Below are 9483 nucleotides of genomic sequence, written 5' to 3'. Positions count from 1 at the left end.
GGGAGTACTTTGTTATTAAATCGATAAAGAAATCATGGCGACTTGTTTGCAGGCGTGTAGAACAAGGATGTCGATTTAGGCTAACTTCTTTTAATGATAAACATACTAACATGTGGAAAGTTGGAAGATACATTAAAGAACATACATGTGATATGGGTACGTGCCGCGATGGACATTTCAACTTGGATGTTGAGATGATTGCTAACGTCCTTCGTGTTGATATAGAAAAAACGCCAAAGTACTATTTTATCCTTGGATGATTTTTCTTTAATAAGAAAATATTCATTTTTTATTTGATAATTAATATTATTTTTACTTTTTAGGTTTCCCATCAAAGACTGTCAAACAACGGTTCTTAAAGCATATGGCATTTCGATAAGCAGAAGAAAAGCATATCTTGGTCGCAAGCGTGCTTTTGAAAAAGTCTATGGTACTTGGGAGGGTTCTTTTTCTGAGTTGCCGAGGTTCGTGGAAGCTTTGAAACACTTCAATCCCGGAACAATAATTGAATGGAAAACAAAACGGCGTGTCGATGTCATTGAAGATGTATTCAACTATGTGTTCTGGACTTTTAAACCATGCATTGATGGGTTTGTGTTTTGTCGTCCTGTTATATCGATCGACGGAACACATGTCTATGGAAAATATGATATCAAGTTGTTGATTGCGATTGCAACGGATGGTAACAGCTCAATATTACCTTTGGCATTTGCAATAGTTGCGAATGAGAGCATGGAGACATGGAGTTTATTTTTGGATCATTTGCACTTGCACGTTGTCAAGGGTCGTAGAGGTGTGGCATTAATTTTAGATAGGCATCACGGAATACTCTCATCCGTGTATAATTCTCCCAATTGGCAGGCCCCATTTGGGTTCCATCGTTTTTGTTTAAGACATTTGAAGGCCAATTTTCAAAAAAAATTCAAAAATGTCATTTTAAACAACCTTTTATGGGCAGCTGCAAATCACTGTCAGGAGAAAAAGTTTTTGGAAAAAATGGAGATGATCAAGGAGATTAACCCGAAAGCATATGTGTGGTTAATGAAGAACGATCTTGACAAATGGACATTGCACATGGATGGAGGTAGGAGATGGGGCATGTTGACAACAAACAGTTCCGAGTCATTCAATGGTCTTCTTAAGTCAGCCAGGGGCCTGCCAGTTACTGCAATGGTAAGACTCACTTACAATCAGATTGTGAACCGATTTGTTACAAGATCAAAATTTGTCAATCAGCTAGTACAACAAAAGCAACAATGGATGCCTAAACCATTCAAGATTTTTGAGGATAATCGAAAAAAGTCACAGCGTCACACACTTATCAACTATCACCAACAAAGGAAAAACATATTTGAGGTGCAAACACATATGCATCATGGCAGTGGTGGTAATAAACACATTGTAAATGCATCACAAGGAAAATGTCAATGTGGTAAATGGCAATCATACCACATTCCGTGTTCTCATGCAATAAAGGAATTTGACCAAATTGGGTATCAAGCATGGGAGCATATGGCACCAGAATTTAGCGTGCGTAGCTACAAAAAAGCCTACTCTGGACAATTCAATCCACTCGGCGGTGAAAAATATTGGCCTGATAGTCCTTTTCTTATGATAGCAAATAAAAAATATTTACGAAAAGTGGGCGTAAATAAAATCACCCCTATACGTAATGAAATGGATGTTCCCGCAAGTACACTTACTCGCAAATGTTCAACGTGCAAACAAATAGGCCATGATAGGCGTAACTGTCCTTCACAAGCTCGAAACGCCTCATATGGTGGTAGTAGCTAAAGAAAGATGTTTAATTGTGTTAATTTATTCTTGTATCAATTCTATGCAACTTTTTATTTGTATTTTTGATCATCCCCGAGTGTTTATATTTTCAAATTTTTTCATTCACTTTTTTAAAAAAAAATACATACACAAAATAATAACTATATATAATTAAAATAATAATACTATTCACCCTCAAAAAAAGATATATACACAAAAATAATAACTATATATAATTAAAATAATAATTATCCAAGCATGTTGAGTTTTCCATCATTTCTTATCCAATCTCTGAGAATGGAATGAGCTGTTGGACCCACATTCAACTCCTGCATAGTTGTCAAACCAGATTCAGAATTTCCTCAAACTAGAATTTGTTGAATACTAACAGCTATGGTAATATAAAGATACCCACCCTAGCCAATTCCTCTACGGAAACATGCCGATTTCCTTCTTGCTCAAAATGCTGGAATGCCACGGCTGCAATCTGCTCCCATTCCTCGAGAGCCTCCAATTGATATGTGCTGATTGCAGCAGCACAAAACTCTTCAAAGTCCAATTTCTTATATGACAATGTTGTCATCTGAAAGGTGAAAGGACAATAAGCTTCAATGTTAAGTGTGTATTTGAACAATTCAAAAGAAATTTCCATATACGGACACAGACAGAAGACAGACAATACATCTATGGAAGCTAGCCTTTCAGTAGTAAAATGGCTGGATCACATGCTACATTATTCGAAGATGAAAGCAGGCTACATTATTTCTAACCACTGGAGCTTAATCTCACATTTACAGTAGAAAATAGTTTAAACTTGACTTTTGACTGATTCTAAAGATCAGATGCATCTTACCGCATTCAGAATATCATGCACCCTTGACTCCCTCATAGCTTCAGTAGCATTTCCTAAAAGAGCCTGCAGTTTCACAGCGCTTAATAACTTTTGATTTCACAATTGACAGAGATAGCTAAAGAGAAATTGACATCTTTTTTATCATATTTGAACAGTTCAGTCTTAAATGTCTTAATCTATTTATTCAGAAAAAGATAAATAGAGAAATTGTCAAGATACTAACCAATCTGAAGTTCTCAATCGAGACCCTTTCTTGAAATCCGTAGAACATCTCGCGGTCTAAGTCCCGTATATCCATCCTCATCTTCATTGTCCCTCTTCCTCTTTTTGGCCGGAAGATCCTTTATGTTCACATTCTTTACAATTCTTTTAACAACTTTTTTTCTTCCGGGTGTTTGAGGCATATCATCCACTGGCATAATGAAAGTAACATCTGGAGACGAGAGTGGTGATGGTTGTACAGGCAAGATCCTCTCCCAACACCAAACCTTAATGTGACAAACAAAATAATTAAACTATCATCATTAACAAAAAAAAATTAACAATTACATATATCTATTTTTAATAATTTTTAGAAATTATTTGTATCTAATTTAAATATTTTAAAAATTTGAATATAGAAAAAATATTCTTGTACAGTATAATGTTAAAAGATTCTTTGTATTTGAATGTATTTTAAAACTTTAGCAAAGTTACCTGAAGGAGAGGAATAAATTCGCAAATGTCAACCACATTACCGATAAATGCCCGACAAAGTGCACGGTACAAGTAGGCTAACACTGCACTGCCCCAACTATACTTACCTACGTCGTGGATGGGATCTAGGAACGCCAAGTATTGTAAGATAATAAGGTTCCCCAACGTGTTCAGAAATAAGACACCCCCCAATATAACAAGCATGTAAAGTCTAGAAATTTTCTCAACCCGCTCCACTGGAGTAGCATCTCCTATCGGATCTACTTGTAACTGATCTTGCAAGTAGCCGGTAATGCTATGTATCCTCACCCGGCTTGCACCATCCAAATCAGCAGGTGCTATGGCGCATCCTGTGAGTGTCTCTAATAAAGTACGCCATGGACGAATCCTCCGTGTAGCATCCTGCATGTACACAATATCACCATCGATGCGCAAACCAAACAAGACTTGCACATCCTGTAATGTAATCGTGACCTCACCAAAAGGTAAGTGGAAGCAATGAGTCTCTGGCCTTCAACGCTCAACCATAGCTGTAACAAGGGCACGGTCATACTGCATCCTGCCCACACAAACTACATCATACAGTCCTGACCTACGTAAGATCTCCTTAACACGTCCATGAGGTCGATGCAAACGAAATAAATCCAGGCATCATTCATGCGCACCGTCCTCATAAGGCTAGTAAATGATATCTCACTTTTCCATAACAATTTTGATTTATGCTCATGCTGAGAGAGAAGAAGTGTACGATCAATCGGTCCAGGATTCACAACACGCTCCATTATATTCTGTAAGAAAAATTCTATTAATTTTGCAATTAGAGATTGTATATGGTCAAATAGATTTAAATGGTGCGTAATGGAGAACTAGAGCAAATCAGACCTTGACATTCTGCTAGTCAATGAGTATCAGTAATGTTTAAGTGTTTACTTGTGCAAACAAAAAATTAAAGGGTGTAGATGCCACCTCTAGCTAAGTTAAAGGGCATATTATATATTGTGTCTTTCTTTAATATGTTTGAGAATATGCTATCTGACTAATTATATACTTCTGTCCAAAATTAAAAGAAGTTTCTCTTGTATGTTGTATGACACAGTGCACTTTAAAAATGATAGATAAAATGATAATTTAACTACACATGTGCATCTTCGAATCAATTTTTTGTCGAAATTTAAACTAGATATTCAAAGAAGGAAGTGGGCTAGCAACTCATTCGTCTGATATTTGGTGCCTACTAAAAACTTCTTCGTACAAAATGTTGTTGGAGAATGTATAGTTGTGCTTACTGTCACACTTTTCTGTCTATTATATTATATAAAATAGGAAAGGAACTAAAGCTACAAGATACAACATTATTCTTGGTAGTACACATTTTCTTTCCGCTAATACAAGTAAGGATTTTCTCTTCAGTAGCAATTTCTTTGCTAAAACATATTACTATATAAGATTAGAGATGAGGTAAAGGAATCTTTGCTAGAGTATTATGCAATTGAAAGTTGCATGCACAAGGTACAACCATTTCCTGTATCGAATGAAGATGCAAGAGCTAGATTTTACTACTAAAAAGGGGGAAAAGACTAGCAGAAAATATAGATTGATTCCTCTCTTCGGATGAAGCAGAGTTTACGAACTAGAAGTTCGATCTCAAGTTGACAGTTTCTTTGCTGTATTACTATGTAAGATTAGAGATGAGGTAAAGAGATCTTTCCTAGAGCATAATGCAATTGAAAGTTTCACGCACAAGTTGAATTTCTTTTTTTTTCCTAATTACTCAGTACTATTTCTTCTTACAGTGGTTATAGACTAACATCTGACTCAAACGAAGTGATAAGCCAATTACTTGCTCATACAAGACAAATGATATTGCCATCGTGTTAGATGAAAACAGATTCTGCAGAACATAAGATCCATGAAAATTACACTATTGATACCATCTTGCAGCTTGTGTTTTATTTACATATCCACTATCTCACAGACAGATTACTTACATTAGATTTCAAGTTATAAGTTCTTGTTTCTGCTCTACTCGTACTCCAGACATGCATCACTTGTAAAATAGCATAACATTGTACTGCTGCTTACATCCTCATTGATTTTTTATTTTGATGTATCTCAATTTGACTAATTGTTCAGACTCTCGGTACTCTGAGAAGCTGTATAACTATTATACCATTGAAAAGGTTCTCTGACTTTTGAATTATTATTTCTGCTTACAACAAATTGGTTTATCTAATAAGACGACACTCAATAATTTTACTTTTCATTTGCCATTCTTCAACAGGGTTGGTATCTTTGTGATGCAGATGCCGAGAGGGTGTTCCAGCCCCTTTAAGCGGCAGAAGTAAAGTTCGTTCTAATGTCAAATTTTGACATCCTATTGAGACCAATGTTAAGGACTTTAAACTGTGATCACTGGTTTGATGTCGAAAATTTCTAATCATGGCTCCGCCTTTTATTTGTTCATTTTTTACAGTAATTATACATAAGTAGTTCAATCGATAGTCAAGTGGTTCATCTATAACAATTTAGATTTTTGTTTTTATTTTTAAAAATAGATTTGGTGTTTTATGTCTTTAAAAAGTATTATATCAGTGCAATGCATATAGCAGCTTTGCGTTTCACCTATGCTCTCCTATATATCACACAAATGGTGTNCTGCTGCTTACATCCTCATTGATTTTTTATTTTGATGTATCTCAATTTGACTAATTGTTCAGACTCTCGGTATTCTGAGAAGTTGTATAACTATTATACCATTGAAAAGGTTCTCTGACTTTTGAATTATTATTTCTGCTTACAACAAATTGGTTTATCTAATAAGACGACACTCAATAATTTTACTTTTCATTTGCCATTCTTCAACAGGGTTGGTATCTTTGTGATGCAGATGCCGAGAGGGTGTTCCAGCCCCTTTAAGCGGCAGAAGTAAAGTTCGTTCTAATGTCAAATTTTGACATCCTATTGAGACCAATGTTAAGGACTCTAAACTGTGATCACTGGTTTGATGTCGAAAATTTCTAATTCTGGCTCCGCCTTTTATTTGTTCATTTTTTACAGTAATTATACATAAGTAGTTCAATCGATGGTCAAGTGGTTCATCTATAACAAGTTAGATTTTTGTTTTTATTTTTAAAAATAGATTTGGTGTTTTATGTCTTTTAAAAAGTATTATATCAGTCCAATGCTTATAGCAGCTTTGCGTTTCACCTATGCTCTCCTATATATCACACAAATGGTGTTGCGATTACGTTGTTTCCCTTGTTACCTGATAGTTAGTGGTATCATGACAATTGCATTTGCTAGAATCTAAATCATGTAATCCTAAGAGAATCTTATTGTGTTTTTCGTCTTTCCTTTCGCTTCCATTTCGTACTTTCTGATTCAATAGCTGATATTATTTTTGGCTTTTCACAGGTTAGATACATGTCCTAGTTTCAGCTGACCGAGCATATGAACTTAGATAACATGTTATGGAGAACTCGAATTAGGTTAAAAGGTTAGTTACGTAGTTTAGTGTTATTTCAACTACTTTGTAATTTCTTCTTTTTTGATTCTGTCATTATTTGACATTTGTTGTACTTCGATTATTGTTTTATTTTGTCGTAGTTATTGTTACATTTTAAGAAGATAGGAGTTCTCACATGCTTTTTATTTTTTTCCCAACTACTTTTTCTCCGGACCTCACTTGTGGGATTATACTGACTATGTTATTGTAGGTAGTAGCAGTGATCTATTTGGGCATTCTTCCCAAGGATTATATTCCTACTATGCTTGACAATTTCAATGCTAATGTGGATATGGATGGAAGAATTGTCAATTTGGGATTATGAGACACTGCATATACTTTTTCTTTAAATAGATTTATTGCTCTTATGAGATATTTCAAAGTTAAAATTCGCAGGAAAATGGTAGCTTTTATAATAAGTGCAAGCCATAATCCTGATGATCCTAAATATGATTGAGGTGTCAAGCTCTCTTTTCCTTTTCATTAAAACACGAAGGGCTATTATCTACACAGAGAGATACACAGAAAGAGACACACAAAGATGGCATACGTGACAGTTGCCTACTGGATCCTTTTATTCGTACACATTTTCTTTATATTTCATCTTTGCTCCTTCACATACATTTTATGTATCTATAACCACTACGTCAACTATTACTGTTGGGCCCGTGCTGGCACGGGCGCCACCTATCTAGTCTACTAAAATGAAACGAGTTGAATGAATCCTGTTCTGAAGTGAACACAAAAGGTTTATTTATTTTTTTATAATAATTGTAATTCTAATTCTTTGGTGATTTTCTAATTTTTGATCAACTTATTGTGAATTATTCAGCTCGCATGTTTTTAATGGATTTCAAGATGCCTTAAATTGCGGGGACTAACAAAAATTCNTTAGTCTCTCGCTAATGACATGTTCTCTTGTTTGCAATACCAATCCAACAATGTAATTCATTTTGTTTATTTCGAATTAAAGACTTTTTTCTAACTCAATAATTAGAAATTGAATGCACACTGTATAAGGCATCATTTTAAAGTAATGAAAATATGAGATGGAAAAAAATACCTAATTTATATAATTTGTAGGGTCGGATTGTTATGTTGTCGGTTGTGCTACTCCAATCTTTCAAGATTTTGATTTTTTAGTGTAGGGCTGCTTCAATCGTCGGATTGGGACCATCAACTGTTATGTTAATCTTCAAAGTGAAGTTTGGAAGCCATGAAAGTGAAAGGGGAGAAGAAGAAAGTGAAAAGGTAAAGTAACTTTTTATAAAGTGGAAGAAAAAGTTCCACTTTACAAAGTGTAAGAAAAACTTACACTTTATAAAGTGTAAGAAATAGTTCCATTTTATAAAGTGTAGGAAATAGTTCCGTTATATATTAAAACATACACGTTATGAGACTAACGGAAAACGTTTAGAATATCAGGTAAAGTGGAATTTTTTCTACCACTAAGCCTATTTTAGTTACTTACAAAAGTAGTGGCTTATTTTGGTCACTTTTATGTTTTTGTGGCTTATTTTGGTTTCGATCTCATTTTAAAATTAATATTTGAATAATCAAAACTATCGCGATAGAAGAAGTGAAGTTCATGTCAGCTTTATTTGGTCTAGAAACTCTATCTGTGTGCTTAAAACTCAAAACTGTCATGGGAGACGAATTTCAAGTCTCAAATACTCGGATAATTTAGAGTATTTTGTGGATCTTTTGAATAAACAACTGTTAGATCGATTTCCCTTTTTTCAAAATGATTTGGAATAAATAATTGTTTCGTAATAGTTTTTACACCATATTAACACTATCCAAAGTGTTTTATGGAAACTAATTTCATTGATTGTTCATTACTTATTTGTATATGATTATGCTCATTCTTGTGTTATGAGTATATCTCATGTTGAAAGGGGTACTTAATTCTTTTCTTGACTAAGATGCATGCATGCATATTCTTTTCTTTTAACTCAAACAATACTAATTTGTATGTATTTGAGTTGGTCTTGGTACTACTTCAAAAGTGGAATTGTCTTGAAATAGAGAATTATTTGCTCTTTATGCCTACTAGAATCAATGTGACCTCACCTACTTGATAGATTGAAATCATTGGATCCATTATGATATCCTTATTTTGTGATGTTTTGTATATCCAAGTTCTTTGTGCTTCATATGCGATTTTAGTCTTCAAGAGAATAGTTGATGTTTGACTATGTGACAAGTATTATACCCCATTTTAACCAAGGTCAAATTAGTGTACAACGTATTGGTGATTTCCAAATTAATTAACTTAAGAAGTCACCACCTAATTATTTTTAAGGTAAATTAGGATACCTAAATTATTAACTAAGTAATACTAAAATGACTTCAATTAAATGGTCTACTAACTTAATGATTCTAGGTAAGGGTTCTAATTATCCTAAAGAGAAGGGATAAGGCATCCTTTAAGATCCGTTAAAGACGATTACCGGCCAAACTTAGGTTAATTAGAGAGAAAATAAAATAACCATTAAAAGCTAAGAAAAAACTAGTATTAATTAAATCATGGCAAAGTAACCTAAAAAGTTAAAGTATAAAAACCTTAATATATACTAACTTCATATAGAAAAATCTAAAAAAATGAAATGAAACAACCATTAGTTTAAACTTGATTTTTTTTAGCGAGAAA

At 34.0% G+C, this 9483-nt stretch overlaps 3 protein-coding genes across 3 annotated transcripts; 1 reads left to right on the top strand and 2 right to left on the bottom strand.

The window, feature by feature from the left end:
• The first annotated feature begins 110 nt into the window (after positions 1-110).
• On the top strand, positions 111-1794 carry LOC125851176 (uncharacterized). The gene is made up of 2 exons (XM_049530957.1): positions 111-238; positions 324-1794. The coding sequence occupies exons 1-2, from the start codon at positions 111-113 to the stop codon at positions 1792-1794; spliced, it is 1599 nt and encodes a 532-aa protein (XP_049386914.1).
• Positions 1795-2024: 230 nt separating this feature from the next.
• LOC125851175 (CDPK-related kinase 3-like) lies at positions 2025-2939 on the bottom strand. The gene is made up of 4 exons (XM_049530956.1): positions 2853-2939; positions 2630-2692; positions 2192-2359; positions 2025-2105 (listed from the first exon to the last, which is right to left on the bottom strand). The coding sequence occupies exons 1-4, from the start codon at positions 2937-2939 to the stop codon at positions 2025-2027; spliced, it is 399 nt and encodes a 132-aa protein (XP_049386913.1).
• Positions 2940-3304: 365 nt separating this feature from the next.
• Positions 3305-4107, bottom strand: LOC125851174 (protein MAIN-LIKE 2-like). Its single transcript, XM_049530955.1, has 3 exons — positions 4023-4107; positions 3805-3884; positions 3305-3727 (listed from the first exon to the last, which is right to left on the bottom strand). The coding sequence occupies exons 1-3, from the start codon at positions 4105-4107 to the stop codon at positions 3305-3307; spliced, it is 588 nt and encodes a 195-aa protein (XP_049386912.1).
• Positions 4108-9483: the final 5376 nt, after the last annotated feature.

Source organism: Solanum stenotomum, unplaced genomic scaffold, assembly GCF_019186545.1.
Source record: "Solanum stenotomum isolate F172 unplaced genomic scaffold, ASM1918654v1 scaffold23258, whole genome shotgun sequence".
Lineage (NCBI taxonomy): Eukaryota > Viridiplantae > Streptophyta > Magnoliopsida > Solanales > Solanaceae > Solanum > Solanum stenotomum.
This window is presented reverse-complemented; position numbering and strand designations above follow the sequence as displayed.